The following is a 19978-nucleotide window of genomic DNA, read 5'->3' as shown; positions in this document are numbered from 1 at the left end:
ACCTCATTTGAGCTTTTAAGTAATGTGGAAATCAAATTCATTTATGAGAATATAATATCCAAAAAATATACATTTATGACAGAGCTACACTATTGAGAATCAGTCATAAAACATATTACTTTCTCGCATTATTGACAAGACTAAAATATTAGAACTAAGTAACTGCATGTAGTAATGGTTGGGTTGGTGGAATAACATTGATAAATGGATGTTTTCTCATTGTTATATCATCCGTCCCTTTCTAATTTTAATTAACGACATAATTGTATGGTATCTTCTAATTCTGTTTTTATAGTTTAGTGTATAAATATTTCATCTTCCTTCAGGCATAAATGCAATTTCAATGTTTATACCATGAGATGTAGGAGCAGAATTAGACCATTCAGCCCATCAAGTCTGATCTGCCATTATCTCACGACTGGTAGATTTTTTCAACTCGACCCCATTCTAATGCCACCACTCCATAATCTTTTACCAACTAAGAACTTATCAACCCATTTTGGAATGGATGTTTGTTTATACCTGAGGGTAATGTGAGAACTTGAGTTCAAACTTAGTAAAATATTTCTGAACAAATAGCCTGTGCAAAATTTATTTGCATGTAAACCCTTGTTTTTCATCACATGACCCTGGTAAAGATAATTTTTCAGAAGGCATACCAAAATGTTGGAATTATTTTTGTGTTCCAATGTTTGTGTAAAAATGATACTCACAAATTTGTTCAAAAAAACTCATTAGTCTATAATCATAGTTTGTAGAAACCCTGTTTTCTGTTATCATCCAAAATCGCAAATCAATCACAGCCTTTTTAAAGGGAATACTTAGAGAGGGGTGGAAAACAGATTTGTATATTATAAATTAGCTTATATTATGATTTTAAAGTGTACAATATTTACCTCTAGTTTTAAATTCCAACTGCATGTCAACCATTTTAAATTATAACAGGTATAATAGCGGATTGCTGAAAACATTCATTTAATTACTTTGTTCTTTCAATTAAGACATTTGATCCTTATTTTGAAGAAATAAAGCAGTAATGGATATATTTTCCTGTATTTTTGAACAGTAACCAGATTTTAATCTTTTCCTCATAATAATCAGGAGAAAACAACGTATAAATGGAATGCATATTCTACGAGCAATTTTTCCAAATTCAAGCATGTTACCCTTTGAGAATAAAGTAACCCTGAAGAAATGTTTAATAACACCTAGCCGTGGTTCTCCATTCCAATTCCTGGTAAGGAAGATTGAAATAAGAGAATTGTGCTCTGTGGCTAAATACTAAACAAAAATGAAACTTTAATTATCTGTTCTCTTATAAAACTACTCATGAAAAGCATTCACAATTTTTTAAATTGGAGAAGTAGAGCATGTTTTTGTCTGTCAAGTTTTCTTGATTTACAAAAGCCTCTCTAATTTTAGTTGTTTCTGTAATACATTTCTTCATTGAATTAATGTTTTCATCAGCCTTGCAAATATTGCCATAATTTGATTTTTAGCTTGAGAGGAGGAGGAATCTCAATTAGAAAGAAACATAAAAAATCTACAGCACAATAGTCTTAAATTTATTTAAGATAATCTTAAAAGGGAAAAGTAAATTACAGTAAACTAACTGAATTGTCCCTTGATAACCATACAAATGAAATTAATTTGGTACATTGCAAGACCAAATATAATATAAATATTATATATAAATCTTTCGAAAGGCAGATGCTCTATTTGAAGCAACTATGTCCAGAAAGAGAGAGAGAGAATGTAAGAAAACATTTCACCCACATAGTGAAATTAGAACTTCAGAACACTAGAAAAGTTGTAAAAATTAAGAAAATGGGAGGAGAATAACAAGAAGTGCAGAAAGCACTTTAAATGCATTGATATTTTTATAAGTCATTTGGTGGCAAAATATTGGGTAATTAAAAAAAAGTTTTCAAACTTCTGATATTTTCTTACCTGAAACCTCAGGTGTCTCCATGTGTCTATGATTATGATGTAATATCTGATTGTTTAAAACAAAATGCATATGATGTGCAGCAGTAAATTGTATATATTAGAGTGGATTGTTGCTACTGCTCTATAATCTTTAAATTAACGAAATATCCCAGGGCTTCAACTCAAACATAAAAATTGATGTCAAATCACAACAAGGTTATTACTGAAATTATCAAAAACTTGATTTAGATTGAATGAGTATCTTAAAGGAAGAATGAAAGGTGTAAACCTTTAGAGAGGGAGTTTAAGAGCTTGGGGCATTGCCAGTTAAAGGTTGCATATGGTAGTGCAATTGAATTTGAAATAAGATGTCAGTATTAGTGGAGCACAAATATCTTCAGGCTCCTGAGTTAACATATATTGATGAGAATTTTTGAATAGCTTATCCATGATACAGAAAGTCACCAGCAAAGAGAATTGGATAAATGTGGTAGGACATGAATAGCAGAATTTAGTTTGACTTCTTGTTTATAGAGAGGAGGAAGAAGGAATGAGGGAGCCCAACCAGAAATGCATTAGAATGGTTCATTCCGGAATCTGAATCAGGTTTATTATCATTGATATAAGTCATCAAAATTGTTGTTTTGCAGTAGCAATACAGTGAAATACATGTTATAAATTACAATAAGAAAAGTATTTTAAAAGCTAAATGAGTAGTACAAAAAGAGGGCAGAAATAGTGAGGTAATGTTCATGGGTTCATTGTCTATTCAGAAATCTGATGGCAGAGGGGAAGAAGCTGTTCCTAAAATATTAGGTATGTGTCTTCTGGCTCTTGTACATCCTTATTGACGGTGGTAATGCAAAGAGAGCGTGTCCTGGGTAATGGGACTCCTTAATAACGGATGCCACCTTTTTGAGACATCGCTTTTTGAAAATGTCCTCAACAAAATTGTCTTTGTGAGTTTAAAAAGCAAATACAAAGAGGCAGACTTACAGACTTGGGGTAATATTAAGTAGACAAAATAGATAGTCTTTTGTTCATGCTAGGCATAACACCAAAGATTCATTACTTTTCACAAAGTTAGGTGGAGCTGATCATGAGAGAATGTGGGATTAATTTAAATGTTCAAGGCTTTGAGGTGTTAAGTAGTATGGACAGAAGCCAGGTAAATGGAATGATTAGCTTTAATTGATCAGCCTTAAAATTGTATAGCTAAGCCTGCAACTTGTGATCCATTGTAATCATATTTTTGTTTCTTTGGAAGCTGTTTGTTAAATCCAGTTGTACTTTTCTATAAAAAGCTATAGAAATGAAGGTACAAAGTATTGCCATATAGCTGACATTTCATACAAACTCTGTAATTTAGTACTGCGATGTGGACAAACTCAGTGGGGATTTTTTTTTAGAGAGATGCATTGTGTACTGTTTTATTTTCACAGATAAGACAATAATTTGAATAAATGGATTTAAAACTGGGAATACATATTTTTCTCTATTTGCTTATTTTCTGAACTTGTGACATTTCTAAAATATTTGCACAATATAGTGCGTGCTGACAATCTGAAAAAACTGACCAGGCAACAGTAAACGTCTGACAGTGGAACACAATCAGCATTTTGGGTTAATAGCCTCTTATGAAGATTGGGAGTAGTTGGGGTTACAGAGAAAAGGAGGGAGTAAAAAGAAGTGGTAAAACAGGAAAGATTTTGTATCCCCACCAGCTCCATATAGAGAACAAATGGCAGTCCTTTTTGTTGTTTAATCTTCTATCCCTTTCAGCTTATCACAAACTTGCCTCTTTTCCCACCACCCTTGATCACCATTTCCTTTCCATTTCAAAAACCTGTTCTTTTCTCTCACTTCTGATTTAAAAAAAAATCCCATGACTAAGTATTACCTCCCTTTCTCTGCTATTACTGCCTGACCTTCTGATTATTTCCTGTAGCAGGATTAAGTTTTTATGGCTTAAAAGAAATAAAGTTACTTTTTGTACCACTTCATTGAAACTTTTACCTCATCTAGAAGTACTTGCTGATATAGCTACATTAAAAGAAATGAAATATAAATTTCAATTGTATGTGTTTGTAGAGCAGAATCAAACATGAGGTAAGCATGTTCAGCCCATGGTTTTTAATGGCATTTTTGGTTTATTTCTCTTCATTAAATACTTTCTGTGTCTTGGTTTGCATTTCCAAAGAATGAGTTATGTTTAAAATTTCAAAATTGGAACCACCATGACTGTATAGTGTAGTTAATAAGTGTGGTTAGATGGCTTCAAATTTTTAATTTTCATATTATGAAAAAAGAACTGATTCAGTTTTGGGCTATTTTTGGGTCTTGGTTACTCATGTTAATTTCTTGTTTCTTTTGAAGAATTTTATAGTTATTATGTGATGCTTAGAATCTGATAGTTTTGGCAGAATTTGCCACCTTGACTGTACAATTAGTTTTTTAAAAAGGCAACATATTAAACAATTACTTCATTTGAGAACATTCTGGAGTAGGTAACAGTTTTGAGAAATAAAAATATTTGAGATTAAAATTTATGTATAGAATTGTCCAGGTAGAAAAAAATTCATAAATTCATTTGAAAAAGGTTTAAACGACTTAAATTTTAGCCTGACATTTTAAGTAAAATATTATTGTTTTGCTTAAAGGGATTGTCTGCTTTAGGGGATTCATGTAACTCACTTGTGTATTTTTTTAAGAAAATAGACTGTAAAAATGCAAATTTTGTGCAATTTTTAAATGCCGTTTGATTTTATGTCTCTTTTTTTTTGCTTTTCCGTAGTCCCACCAGCTCCATATAGAGAACAGTTGGCTGGTTGTAGGGAGAGGTAATCTGAAACTTCAGATCAAAGCCTCTGAAAAATGTGCAGAACAGTGTGGTTCCTTTTTAGTCCAACTAGGTGAAGGGGATATCGGTAGGTAGTAAAGTTTACTGTTTTGTGTTCTCATTGTTTATATCTTGTATTTGAGTGGATGTGTTGCTCTTTCTCCCAGGTCATTAACAAAACAAATAGGCATCATCTAAAGGATGTAATCCATTTTAATTAAACATGAATTCCTTAAGAAGAAAAGAATTATGGTCTGTTTTAGTGGTTATCTTGGTTTGAGCTTTCTTTCAGTCTTCTCCATAGCTTTGGAATGTTTGTGTGTGTGAGAGAGAAAACAAAAGAGAATGAATATGAAGTGCAGAAAATTCTGCTTCATCAGCAGTACCAAAGGTGCAATGTGTACCAGGTGTGCGCCACTGTGACGATGACAGCTGTTTATAATGTAACACAACAGAAGAAATATGTAGCTGATAGCTAGCTATCTGTAGTTTTCCTGCCTAACATGTTATATAGTCACAGCTAGGTTGTGGGCAGTTGTACGCAGGTGCTCTAGGACAGAATCCTCTTCACCTTTTTCTTTAAGGTGCTTTACCAATCACTGGTGCTATGCACCTGGTCCACCATTGACCAATTGCCTGAGTGTGAAAATTGCACATCAGAAAATGTGGCCAAGGCAATATTTCCTTCGTCTGAAATGGATTAAATTTGTGGCTGAACTTAATAAAAGATGCAGCTATCTATGAATAAACCAGATAGTCTGTTTCATACCCTACTAATATCAATGGAAGGTCTTGGCTGTAGAGTCCTACAATGTTTCATTGTATACACTGTTGAAGTGACCAGACTCCATGGAATGGTAACCACCTCGTGGTTCTGTTTTCCCCAGTAAGCTAATGGATTTATAGATGAGGAGAATTTAAAAATCTATGAATATTAAAAAGACACATTTTGATAAACCAAGTTGCTCACTATTGGCTTGAGCTGAATGTTGGAATTGTAATCATAAGATAGGAGCAGAATTAGGCCATTCAACTCATTGAATCTGCTCCAGTATTCAATCATGACTGATTTATTCTTCCTTTTTATCCCCATTCCCCCACCTTCTCTTGATATGTAATACTCTTACTAATAAAGAACCTGTCAACCTTTCCTTTAAATATACCCCATTGACCTAGCCTCCATAACAAATTACACAGATTCGCTACCCTCTAGAAATTCCTCCCCTGCTCTGCTCTAATTCTGTTTCTTTATTCTTTACTCCTTTATTAATAATGTTAATGTCATAATTTTAAAGTATTGAGGTACAAAATATCTATTTTAATTGAATGGGAGATTTATTTAATTTAAAGAGTAAAGAGCATTTTTGTTTGCATTGTTCTGGAAACAGAAAAACATGCACAATTGCAAGCAACCTGAGATGGATAGCAAAATTATCTGCTGTTGCATTGGCACATTTACTGACCCTTGTTTTATAGAATGCTTTTATTACAATCCCAAACAACAGACCATGCTACATTGCTCGTGATCAAACAGAAAATTTCTTTCTTTCTTTTATTAGAAGTCTGCAAAATAGTACTCCTAATTTTTTCCCTAAGTCTTTGCTAATTCTGTACAAACTACAAAATTGATCACATTACAATCTACTACATGAAACATGCCATGTCATCCAGTAGAACATTTATAGTGTTAACTGGCCACGTGTGCTTCTTCTCATTTAAGTTCATCTTGCCTTTTCAGTACTCAAATTTATTCGTGCTCAACTACTTCATGTAGTTGGGGTAAAGAGGTATGATGTTTATTTATGACACTCTGTATTAACTGCATTTATTTGACTATTTTAAAATACTGTTTTGCAGTTTATGCCAATTCAAATTATTGGCAGATGACCATTTCACCAGCTGGAGAGCAAACTCTTATTATTTGTGTTGGATCCATCTGATTCGGGATGCTTTTGGCTAGTTACATCATTTCTGTGCAAAATTGCTGTTATTTAAGTCTTAAATCAGCTGCAGGAGTGAGCCCCTTGAGTCGCACCACCAATTCAAAAAATCATGACTGATCTGCCTGATGAGCTTGGATTTGTGTTCCAAAGTTATTCTTCAATTGTTACACCTGGACCATCACTTTGAAATCAATTGACTGCAGTGCACACCAATCCCAAGTATTATCTGTGTCATTGACATTTGGAATGTCCAGTGTACTTTGAGTTTCAGATGTCTCTCACCATCTTAAGTTCCTCTTTGGTTATGTGTAAACACTTATTTGATAAAATGCTAAATATATTAAAGCTCGAGGAAATAAAACATTTTACTTTTGACTTTTTGATTGTGATCTTAGTTAACTAATGATGCAGAATAAATTATTAATATTTTCAGGGAGAAGTCATTAATAAATTACTGTTTCTTCAGAATAGAAACATAAGTTTATTAGTCATTAAATAGAACGAGCAGAAGTCAGTGTTAAATTTTGGAGAATAGGGGACAAAATATTCTCTAAGAAAGGAAAATAATGATACAGTTCTTACTGCTTTGCTTCAAGCAAAACATTTGTATGTAAAATTATGACTTCTACAAAATAGAATTTGTATAAAATCTGGTGACTTAGAAAATTGGTAATAATAATAATGAGACCTCTGTGTACATACTTTATATATTTGTATATGTATAATGTTAAAATCATTGAAATATTTGCCTTGTTTTTTTTTGAAAAAGCTAAATATTTGAATCACAAATATGTTTAAGCAATTTAATGGTATGTTCAAAATAAAATTTGTTTCAAGTGTTATTGCAGACCTCACTTTTGTTGTAGGCCATTAAAAGGGGGAATAAAAACCCTTTGATGTAATCACTTTGCAATCTGTAGTATTAACTTGAACGTGATGAACTCTTGTAATACATTATATTTATACACAGTCATTCAGTCACTTCCAATTTTTAGTATATTGCAACATTAAACACAAGAGAATTGGATCGTGCATGAATTGAATAATAACGTGAGCATTGTGAGAATCCAGGCAAGAGGCACTATTTTTCTAATGAGCCGCATTAAACTCATGCACAATCTGGTATTTTAAGGTTTTCTTTGTGATGATTAATTCTTAATGTGACATGAAAAAAATTACAGTGTACACCATTTTACGGCTGTTTAGGTAATGGAAATCTGCCCTTCCAGAATTTGAGGGAAAATAACTAAAGAAATGTAAAATACGAAACAAGCAACAAAATTTGCCCGTTTTTGTCAAGGATTTGCATTATGGACAATTCTGATACTGTTTTCTGTGGGCAATACTGCTGTAATGCAGTGGTATCTTGCACTACTTATAGATGAATCAAAACAATTAAGTGGAAGCACAAGGGCAGCAAAATTTGTGGAAACCTAACATTTTGTTCATTGTTTTATTCATTGCTGAAATTTTAGAAATATTTTTGATTGTTACATTGTGACTTTTTAACAGATTTATGATTGGTGTAAATGTTCAAAAACCGTGACATCTTTGCCGCCTTGGATTATTTTCCAACACACCTCACATGTGTGAAATCCTGTTGATTGTCTTCTGACAACTACACTGATGTTACTGTTTTCTGAAAAGAAATGGTTAGTTTTATTCAGACAAATTATTAAACATTATAATTAGTGTTTCATATGGTAAACGCCAGTGCCTGAACTGCTAGCTTATCTGTGTTTTGCTCTCATGCTGTGACCTGGTAAGTTTTCAATCACTCATGACTGTTTTTAAGTAAGTAACTTTTGTTACAATGTACTGTACTACATACCTTTGCTGAATATTACTAAGAATGAGTAGCCATTTTGAATATTGAACAGTACAATACAGTATGGGCCCTTTGGCCCTGACCTATGTAACCAATTCCTCGATCAATCTAAGCCCTCCTTCACACATAGCCTATTTTTCTTTCACTCATGTGTCTTTTAATAGTCCTTAATGTATCATCTTCAGTCAGCACCTCTGCAGTGCATTCTGAGCACTTACCACTCTTGTGTGTAGTTTAAAATAAAAACTACCTCTGATATCTCCCCTAAACTTTCCTCCACTCACCTTAAAAAGATATTCTCAGGTAATGGCTATTACTGCCCTGGGGTTAAAATAAAAAAAGTACTAACTGTCCACTGTAAGCCTCTCATAATCTTATTTATCTCTATCAAGTCATCTTTAATCCTCCTAGTGAAAATTCCTAGCTCACTCAGTCTTTTCACATATAAAACATGTTCTCTAATCCAGGCATTATCCTGGTAAATCTCATCTACATCCTCTCCAAAGCTTCCACAACCCTTCTATAAAAAGGTGACCGGAGCTGAACACAATACTCCCAAGTATGGTCTAAGTTTTATAGACTTGCAACATCACCCTGCAGCTCTTGAACTCTCTCTCCCAACTATTGAAGACAAACACCTCATATGTCTTCTTAGCCACCCTACTTGCTTGGCAACTTTGAGGAATTTACTGTCTGGGACCCCATGACTCCTCTGTCCTTCACACTGCCAAGAATCCTGTTTTTACTCTTGTACTCTGCCTTCTAGCTCAACCCAACTGCATTGTTCCAGATTGAACTCCATCTGCTATTTATTGAACATACACTGATTCATGATGATCTTTTGTTCCCACAGGAACCCCTATTAGACGGCATATAGTCATCATAACACTTACTTTCCTCTCAGGTGGAAGTCTTTTGTCTAATTGTTCACTAATTTTCTTCCCTTTTTTTTGAGATTGTAGTTAAATTCAAAAAGGAAATTTGAATCGTATTTAGTTTCAATAGGTTTTCTTTCAAGCTTTGATTGCCTTCTCTACTTAGTTGCATTTGAAATACTGCTGTATGTTTATGCAAGCTGAAGGTCTAATCATAGCCTGCTCTTCATATGTTGTTTTTAATTCTAAGATCATAGTTAACATAAATCAATTTGCAAGTTGTGAATTCCCTTGTAACTGAAATTTATTCTTAAAGAAGAACCCCTTGGTACTCTTAGTTATCCAGAAAGCTTACAGAAGTTTAGATTTTCAATTACAATTTGCAAGTCTTTGCTACACTGATTACAACATTTGAAATGATAATCAGGCAGATGTTTTGAAGTAAATCATTGGCCAGTATGAAGTGAGGAACCCATTTTAATTTTATTACAGTCACTGAGGAGTACTACAAAATCATTCTGCACCTTACTTCATATTTATACACACAATGATTATCTACCAGCATGAAATCACACCATCAAGAGTTTGTATAGAAAAAGAGATCCTGTTTTTGTTTGTATTGCCTGAGATATTTAATGTAAAGATAGATATAATGCTGTAAAACAAAAATGCATGATTGAGATGAAAAATGGAGTCCTATGTATTGTTGTGGTTACCGTACTGTAGTGTGGGACAACACCAGACAGGGTGCAGATGAGATTTATGGAAGTGTTGCCAGATTTGAAGTACAGCAACTGGCTTGTGGAGACTTGGAAATAAAGATAGAGAGGATTGAATTAATTTAATAATGAGCAGCATTTATTAATTGTTAGGAACATTAGAAGGGAGTACAAAGAAAAATCTTTGGGCATGCCTAAAAGAGTGGTAGAGGTACAACCCTCTCCACCCAACTATTGCCCCAGTTACAGTACATTTTAAATGTAACACTTTGAATGCTTGAAAGGTAACTTATGAGACATGTTGGAATGTGAGAATAATCAAAATAGCTCTCTCTCTTTGTCCAGAATGATTTGAGTGGCTTCCTTTGCTGTAGAACCAATAAAATCTACAATTATTTAAAACTAAATAAATAATAAACTACAACAAAAGGGAGAGTTTTTTTCCCAAGGTTTGTTTCAATTTTTTTAGCAGCTGTGTCTTGGATTAATGTCCACAAGGGTGGAGATAGAAACCGATATTTTGTTTTCAATTTCCTTTGTCACTGAATCATAATTTGGATTGAATCTTGGGGAATGACAATATCTGTTATGCCAAAACTCCGTATACAAATGTTTCCAGATTTTTGGAACGTCGTCCAAACTACTGAGTGTCAGCAAAGGGAAAAGAAAAACACTTTCATGACATGAACATTTGGAAATTGATGGACTACTCAGACTATAGCTGATTTTTCTCTTTGTATTGGAGATGTAAAAATTATAGGAGTTACAGAAAGAAGCCTTGTCCATCAGTTCATGTCAACACTTTGCGGGACGTTTCCAATTAAATTTACTCATTGATTTCTGTTTAGGTAGATGTTGGCAAACATCCCCAACTGTGCAGCATAGTACAGCCTTTGACCCAGGCCAACTATGATGACAGTCAAAACTAATTATATCATTACCTCTCCGTTTCTGTCTATTCTCAGCTTGTTTATTTTCATCCATTAAGAGGTACTATAGCCATGTGACGACCCTGAGAAAACAACAAGCAGTCGGTCTTCAGTCATTTATTAGTGGCCATTCTCAGGCCGGTAGAAGGCATATGTCAACCAAGAGGGATTATGAAGAACTTCCCTCTGAAATATACCTCAATATTACATCAGCTAGGGCCAAACAAGACTGTATCGCTGCCCTAAAACTTCCCTCAAACTTTCCCATCCCAAACCTGCACATTACTTCCATTAAGCTTTCCTTTCTAAAGGAGGCAATTTATAGGACTGATGGGAAATCCCGTGGACTCGTTTACTTAACCACACAAGAGAACAGGTTTTACACTAAGAATAAGTCAACGCACCACCACGAACCTTCCCTGGAGTAGAAGAGTATCTAACAATAAGGGGCTATTATAAGAGCCTTGTCATGATTAAATTTGCACTTATGAGCGACCTTTCAGCAAAGGCAGACATTGATGTGAAATCCACCCCCATGCACTAGCACAGATTTTGGCCTCGTGAATTATAGTGATCCGCGTTCTCCGACACGTGGGATTTGTGCTCCATACTTAAGGCAACCCAGAACAGTGGAGAGTGACTACCAGCGTGTCTAGAAAATCTGCTGGATTTACTCGTAAAAAAAGCAACGTGGTAATTAGCGTCCTCTTCTAGGCCAACGTCTGTAGCATTGGGACTCCAGTAATACTCAGGTCAGCTCTTGCTGTGTTTTTGATACCAGGCTTCTGTGAAGATGCATTTTATTCTGAGCTCCATCATTGCAAGAGAATGCCAGGAGGAATGAGGAAGACCTCATGGTTGTTCCAAAAGCTTCCTTCAAAACGAAACCAACATTCTCAATAGTTCATGATAATTCCTGCACTGTGCCCAATCAAAGCAAAGCAGCAAAGACTTGGTGTACCTTGAGGAGCTTTGCAAATACACCTAAAAAGGAGCTTTGAATCAGCAAATCTACCGTTCCTAAAACACCGCCACCAGATTAACAGTTCTAGAGGAACTCAGCTGGCCAGGCAGTATCTATGGTGAAAAGTACAGTTGCCGTTTCGGGTAGAGACTCTTCATCAGGACTGGAAAGAACGATGAGAAGTCAGAGTAAAAAGATGGAAGAGGGGAGGAAGAAATACAAGGTGGTAGGTGATAGGTGAAACTGGGAGGGTTGAAGAAAAGAGCTGGGAAGTTGATTGGTGAACGAGATAAAGAGCTGGACGAGGGGGGATCTGATAGGAGAGGATAGACGACCATGGAAGAAGGAGCAGGAGCACCAGAGGGAGGTGGTGATGGGCAGGTAAGCTGAGAAAGAGAAAAAGGAATGGGGAATGGTTGAAGGTGGGGAAGATATCGAAAACTGGAGAAATCGATGTTCATACCATCAGGCTGGGGGCTACCCAGAAGGAACGTTAAGGTGGAATTCCTCCAACCAGGGTGTGGTCTCATCGCGGCTGTAGAGGAGATCATGACTGACATTCGCAATGGAACTGAAACGGGTGGCTACCGGGAGATCCCACTTTTGCTGGCGGAAGGAGCGTAGAGGTGCTCGGCGAAGCGGTCTCCCAATCAAGCTTTGATTTGGATTCCCAGCATCCACGGGGTTTCTCGTGTTTGTGATAACCTCCACCAGAAACCCGCAACACTGGAGTCGATTCAAATCATCCTCTGCAAGGAAAAACTACCTAAAAAGAAGAATGATCGTAGTCATCCTATAATTATCTTAATTGCATGAAACCCAAGGGTTATCTTGCTGTCTGATTCAAAAGATAGTGAACCTTCGGGGCATTGTGCCCTGGGGCACACCGTAGGGAAGTACATAACATCCGTCCATTCATTAATGTCTTGGAGCATCGTCCAGCCCGCTTCCTCCACCCATACCATCAAGATCTCCCTCGGGTGCTGTCCATTTAATAACACATGTTCCATCAGGCGTCAGTTGTTTTTGGAACCAAGAATTACTGCGGTATTATTTCCAAACAGGAGAGCAAATCAAAGTGGGCGCGTCAGTGATTCCATCGTTATAAACATGAGTATTGAGCTTCGTTCTCGCTGTTCTTTTGACTGGGTCGTCACCCGCAAAGCCTACTAGCCTCATCTGCTCTTGAGTTGCCACTAGCCCAGGATAAGCGATGGCAGATGGATGGCTGAAAGCGTTGCTGCTTCTTTCCTTAATATTTCCCGAGCAGACCCTCGCTTTTTCGGATGCAGAGAAGGAGGATCTGGTCCGTGCTCACAACAAGTACCGCTCACAAGTGATGGATGCTTCCTACATGCTAAGAATGGTAATGGATTACATTCTATACGGAAACCAGCTTGCGTGAACATTTTATTTTCTCACTGTTAGCAATATTGACATTAGACTGAACATGAAGTAATTTTGTAAACATCTGCTAGACGAATTAATTTGGATTTCTTATAGTCGCAGAACAGGATTCTAATTGGTTTGCAATAAAACTACACGGCGGCACTCCACAAAGCTGGATTCTCCAAAGCGATGGCTGTAATCACTTAGCACATCACGACTTGAACCAAACATATCGAACACACAGGTTTCCGAGTGTTTACAAGATAGCGACATCTTACAAAATGCATCGATTTTTTTTTTGGTGTTGTTTCTGTGAGCTTCTGGGGAAAACAGCAAGTTGCTTTCGGAACCGTGAATAAGCCCAGCCATCTCTCTGTCTCTCTGAACTGAGTTAACTAACTTTGCATGTGGAAATAAGGAATAAGGATGTTGATGTAAATTATATACCATATATTGGGAGATTGGGGGATTATTTTGTATTGGACGTATACAGGAAATAGTTTGTGAGTGGGCTACAAACAAAAAGTTTCGGTGATAAAGTTTAGGTTAGGCGACGGAGCATCGGCGGAGAAAGAGCCAACGTTTATGCTTCATTTCAGGGAGTTTTCGTTGCAGCTTGCCTTCATCAAAAGTGATGGAGTCCACCACCCCGTCTTGTGACCGTTACCAATTTCTGTCATTGAAGCATCCATCAGAGATGGAAATGAATTAAACAACCCGCAGGTTTTACATCTATGCGGTTTGGTTCGTTAACATCACAGTAATACAAAACTGTTCTCAGGACACACTAGAGACTGAAGATGTTGGAATCTGGAGCCACAAACAGTCTGCTTGCTGGAGGCAGTTCCTCCCCGCCCGCCAGATGCTGCTCAGCCCGCCAACTTCCTCTAGCAGGTTGTTTATGACTGTTCCCGGTCAAATTATGTGGTAACGGGCGGATCCAATTAGAATTATTAAATGCCTGGGAATCAGTTATAAACATAGTTATTTATTCCACCATTTGAAAAAAAAATCGTCTTAATAATTTGCAATCAGTTATTTTTATTATATTTATCTTCTGAGGTTTCTGATTGTGAAATGTGTTGAAGACATTTACAGCCAATTTTACTGTGTTGACATCAAGAATTATTTCTGATTCGTCCAATAAAAATTTCAAAAATTGTAATATCTTCTCAGTCGTTAAAATTCCTTTACAAAATCATGTTTAAAGGAAAATTGTATTATTTTTTTCCCAAGGGATTGATGATATCCCTTAAGTTACTATTTTATGCTTTGACATCCTTTTTTAAAATGTGCTTGGACAACTATTTTCATAAAGAAAAGTTCAGACAGAATGCAAGAAGACCTGAGCTTTGCAGTTTGACCTGTTTTCTTGATCTGAGCATTCTGAACAATTACATGGGGCTAGTGGCTGAAAGATCTAAAGACAGCGACTGTAACTTGTTTATCATTCTACATTTATTACCCTTCCTGAAAGATCACAATATTGTTTCCTTAACCCTGAGAGGTGCCACGAATCAGTTTTCCAACAATCACGAATCAACTTTGGCAAATTGTTGGACTACAGAAGCCCATAATATCCACTTTACACTAAGTCCACACTCTCTGTGACTCCTGATGTCAGAAACTTCCAAATACTCTAGACCATGACTCTAGCTACCCCAGATGAATTTCCTCTCTCACTGCCTCCAAATACCTACTGTAGAATTTTTTAAAGCTTCACCTTCATGGCTTCAAGTGCTCAAAATGCTGCCAAAACCCAATTCCTCAAAATATGATTCTTATGTTTTTCCAAGGTCTGCCATCACAGGTAAAGATGATTAATCATCTCTTATTTTCCCTTCTAGCCCAATGTTGGCCACAATTGATTAAAATCAACTATTTTGCTTTATTGCTTGCCCTAGGTGACTTTGGTTAGATGGTGGTGATTCAATGCAGTTTTTCTGAAGAAGGTACACTCACTATATTGGTTGAATGGGAGTACCATGGTTTAAGTCAATTATTGATGAAGCATCTGGAATATGTTTCAAAATCAGAGTGGTATTTGACAGAGGGATTCTTGTGTGCTTATTGTTCATGTCTTTCTTCATGGTAGAGGATGTGGGAGAATGGTGTTTCAGGAATAGCCTTGACAAGAAACTACAGAGTATTTTGTAGTTGGTAAACACGGCACCTACAGAATACAGAGACAGAATATTTGAGGTGGTGAACGGGCTTGCAAATCAATTAGAATGGCTTCTTTTGTTTCTGCAGTTTCCTGTTTTCAGGTGCTGTATACCTGATATGCCTGGTAAATCTGTAGAATGACTTTGGTCAGTTCGGAGGTGAATCACTTTGCCTGTGTGGTCCAAAGGTTATTTGCTATTTGTCATTCAATGATTGAATATTGTCCAAGTCTTGCATCCAGCAATGGACTCCTTCATTTATTTTGTCTATGCCTGGACCAAATCTGTTATGAGACTTAAAGCTGACTAATCAAGAAAACAGTTGGTGTTAAGTTTCATACAATAGAGCAGTGACACCTTCCCCCACTTTGCTGACGATGATGATGACGACCAGCCATATAGGCAACTGGCCAGACGAAACCTCCCCTGCCTTTGGTGAGCAGCTCTTGGACAGTTCTCGAAATGATCAGGTAGATGCAGCATTGTATCTGTGTTGGAATGGTCATCGGTTCATTTGCTCAGGTTGTTCAGGAAGCAAAGCAAATAATGGAATTCAGAAATAGAAAGCAGAATACTGTATGTGGACATAGTCAGCAAGTCATGTTGGCTTGCCTGTTGTGCTGCTCCAGCATTTTAAAAAACAACTTTTATCACCTACAATCAAGTCAAACATTTACTTGTGCCTGTCCTGGATACCAATGAGGGCAAAATGTCAAGCCAAGACAGATAATAATCTCTTTTTATATAATGCCTGAGCTATCCTGATATTATTTAGTTTGGATGCAATAGACCTGATATGACACTGAACTCTCATGATTAAATGGAGCATTAACAAACTCAGGCAGTTGTGAAGTAGCTGTTGATATGTACCTCTAATCTAATGTACGGCATTCAGTGGTCACAATGCATCCTCCTCTACAATGGAGAAACAAAAAGCTAACCGAATTATCACTTTATGGAGCAAATTCATTTGGTTGAAGGGAGGGATCATAAGCTTTTAGTTGCCTAGAACTCTATTTCCCCTTCCCACTGTCACTTTGATCCGTCTCTTTGTAGCCTTATGCATTGTTACAATGATGCTGAGTGCATGTTTGAACATTGATGCCTCATTTTCCTTTTGAGCACATTGTGGCCTTTGAGACACAACAATGCATTCTCCATCTTTAATTAACCCACTCTTTCTTCCTTTTTGTATCAGAACTAGTCACTTATGCTGTTAGTCATCTGCCTGTTATTATGGATCAGCTTTTCCCTCTCCATTCCTAATCCTGACCTGATTCCACAGCCCCTCTATTAGATTTACATAACACAGACAAGGAAGCATAATCATCATCCAATTATCCAAGTTATCCATTTGACCTTATCTCACCCTATCACAGATATTCTCTTGGTCCTGTCTATTCCTCCTGCGACCTTTTCTGCAGCTTAAAATTACCTTTTTATTGTCTAATGTCTTCAATTCTAACAACGAGTCTCTGAGAATGAAATGTTAATTTGGTTTCCCTTTCCACAGGGTGGACTTGATTTTTATTTACCAAGAATTGATTTGTGGCCTTATATTGAGTTAACTAGTCTACATGTTTGCTGATCCATACTTCCATTTATTTTGTTTTTAGAAATGGGACAATGATTTGGCAGAACTTGCTTTAACACATGCAAAGGAATGTATTTGGGGACACAATAAAAACCGAGGACAAACTGGTGAAAATTTATATGCAACTACTGGGACGGTTGATCTGAAAGCGGTTGTTGAGAAATGGTATTTCGAAGCTGCAGATTATACATATGATACAATGGAATGCACTCCACAGAAAATGTGTGGACACTACACCCAGGTATGAAATTAAAATTGTACTCTTAAAATCATTATGCTTACATTACCAAAAATCAGAAAATGGCTGAAAATCTTAAATAAAAACAGAGAATGGCAGGAACACTTAGCAGGTCAGGCAGCATCTGGGGAAAGAGAAGTAGAGATGATATTTCAGGTCCAAGGAGCAGGTCAGGCAGCATCTGGGGAAAGAGAAGTAGAGATGATATTTCAGGTCCAAGGAGTTTCATCAGTCAGAGGATGATCATCCTGTAATGTTTCCAAAGGGAACGATTTATCAGAAAACATCAGTTACTGGTTTCTTGTTATGTAGCAGATCTTGCAAAGGAAAACTGTGCCTTATGATGCAGCAAGTTCAATACCAATGATTTGCATTTTCTTTGAATCCATCTTCATGTTATATTCTACATCTCCAATGTCAACTCAATGCTACTCTTCTGTTCTTTTTCTCTTTTCGCTCTCCTTCTGCTCCCCGTGAGGGGGTGTTGGGTGTCTCAGTGGCACCTATCGAATATTGAAAGGCCTGGAAAGAATGGATGTTGAAAGGATGTCTCCTATAGCGTGGGAATCCAGGATCAGAGGGCACAGCCTTAGAATAGAATGAGGTTCCTTGAAACAAAATGAGGAGGAATTTCTTTAGTCAGAGGTTAGTTGTGATGGAAATGAGAAAGATTCTTTGGGTCTCAAAGGCAAGAGCTCTGGACACAGTTTTAGTAATAAGGAGTTTATTTACAAGGGGAGAAAAAGCTTGGGAAAACACAAGTGGCTACAATATTTGCACAAATGCGCTTAGAATAGATAAGCGTGGGAAACGTTGGGTCTGCAGTACAATACATGGGAAAATGGTATGGGGACGGAGTATAGATACACATACAAGCAAGGGAAAAGTAACTACTATACCTGCTCTCCTTGACTATGGGCAGGCACGACTCTCTGCTACAGGGACAACAATGAACGCTCCCACAACCCTATTCAATGCACACCTTACTACATGTCTCCAGCGCTATTCTGCAGTCTTCAGCCTGGAGTGAAGCAGGGTGGTCCCTCGAGGATGGCAAAAGAGAGCGAGTCAATCACATGTAGCACCATTTATAGGTCAGGGGGCTGGACGGTCCAGCCCAGGTGATTCACCGGGGGCCAACAGCTTGGTGCTAGATGGGTTAATCCAATTAAGATGGCCAATGGTTAAGTGTGCATTGATTAGTTGGAAGGGGTGAAATGTTGGCGGGTTGGTGGTGTGACTTCTGACCAGGTGAGGTCACATGACAGACACAGCTCTCTGGATACAGTAGTGAATCTGTGGAATTCATTGCCATGGGGAGCTCTGGAGGCTGAGTCATTAGGTGTATTTAGAGCAGTGTTTGATAGGTTCTTGATTAGTAGGGGTGTCAAGGGTTTTGGAGAGAAGACAGGAGAATAGCTTTGAGGGGGGTAAATAAATCAGCCATGACAGAATGGCAGAGTAGACTTGATGGGCCAAGTGGCCTAATTCTGCTCTTATGGTCCATGGTCTTATGTTCTTAAATACCTTTTTTTCTCTTACACCTTTTTCTGCCCATCAGCCACACACTCTGCCCACTGGTTCTTCTCTCTCTCCATGCTGCGCCTTCCTTTCCTATCACACTGGATCATCTTCAGCCCTTTGTCACTCCCGCCTTTCATCCTCTCACCCAGATCCGCTTGTCACCTACCACCTCCTGCTCCAGCTTTTTATACAACCGAACTCTGCTCTAACCTTCAGTCCTGTGAAAGGCTGTGACTCAAAATGTTGACTCTGCATTTCCCTGCATAGACGCTGCCCGACCTGCTGAGTTCCTCCAATGTTCTGTGTGTTGTTCTTGACTCAATGACTGCCTGACATATGACACAGCTGTCCAGAAACTTGCTGTTCAGGCTTGAACAAGTTGCATTCTTGGCATGGATGAGAACTGATTCATGATGACGTTCTCACTCTGCTTTTTTAACAGTGTCAGAAAGTTAAGGATATTTGACTTGGGGTGGGGAAATGCTTTAAATGAATAAACATGTCGATCTTTGTAACTTTTCATGTTCACAGGTTGTCTGGGCAGATAGTGATAAAGTGGGTTGTGCCAGCCATTATTGTGATGTATTGCAAGGTCTGAGTGAAAACAATTTGTCTATTCTGGTGTGCAACTACTCCCCTCCGTAAGTATAAATATTAATAAATTATTTACAGTCTCCAGTCTATGTTAAATTATGATACATGGTATTTGGTAGGAATAGTAAAAAAATATGGTACCTTCACACTAAAAATAGGACTGTGGCTGCTGTGTCTCAGGTTTGATACACACTGTGCTATTTTGTATTTTGCTCTCCGTAACCTTGTGGATTTCTACCTAGTGCTCTGATTTCCTCCCATGTCTCAAAGATTTAATGTCTTATGAGGATAGGCTGAGCAAGCTAGGACTTTTTGCTTTTGAGCAAAGGAAAATAAGAGGTGACTTGATAGAGGTGTACAAGACGAAAAGAAGCATACATTGGCAGATAGCCAGAGATTTTTCTTCCCAGGGTAGAAATGTCTAACATGAGGGGGCACAATTTTGACC

At 37.3% G+C, this 19978-nt stretch overlaps 2 protein-coding genes across 5 annotated transcripts in view; both read left to right on the top strand.

The window, feature by feature from the left end:
- c25h6orf89 (chromosome 25 C6orf89 homolog) overlaps positions 1–7553 on the top strand; it is a 29247-nt gene extending 21694 nt beyond the window's left edge. For 3 of the 4 annotated variants that reach the window (XM_059950450.1, XM_059950451.1, XM_059950449.1), the window contains 3 exons: positions 1102–1237; positions 4724–4856; positions 6626–7553. In XM_059950450.1, the coding sequence (XP_059806433.1) occupies positions 1102–1237; positions 4724–4856; positions 6626–6708 (352 nt within the window). In that variant the 3' untranslated portion in view covers positions 6709–7553. The remainder of the gene's footprint in view (positions 1–1101; positions 1238–4723; positions 4857–6625) is intronic. The other variant, XR_009507961.1, reaches the window with a different exon arrangement.
- A 5507-nt stretch (positions 7554–13060) lies between these two features.
- Positions 13061–19978, top strand: part of LOC132381161 (peptidase inhibitor 16-like) — a 30894-nt gene continuing 23976 nt past the window's right edge. Inside the window, exons 1-3 of the mRNA XM_059950447.1 lie at positions 13061–13392; positions 17197–17415; positions 19468–19577. Coding sequence (XP_059806430.1) covers positions 13240–13392; positions 17197–17415; positions 19468–19577 — 482 coding nt within the window. The 5' untranslated portion in view covers positions 13061–13239. The remainder of the gene's footprint in view (positions 13393–17196; positions 17416–19467; positions 19578–19978) is intronic.

The sequence above is a fragment of the Hypanus sabinus genome, chromosome 25, assembly GCF_030144855.1.
Source record: "Hypanus sabinus isolate sHypSab1 chromosome 25, sHypSab1.hap1, whole genome shotgun sequence".
Classification (NCBI taxonomy): Eukaryota; Metazoa; Chordata; class Chondrichthyes; order Myliobatiformes; family Dasyatidae; genus Hypanus; species Hypanus sabinus.
The sequence above is the reverse complement of the archived record's forward strand: the minus strand, read 5'-3'. Positions and strand labels throughout refer to the sequence as shown.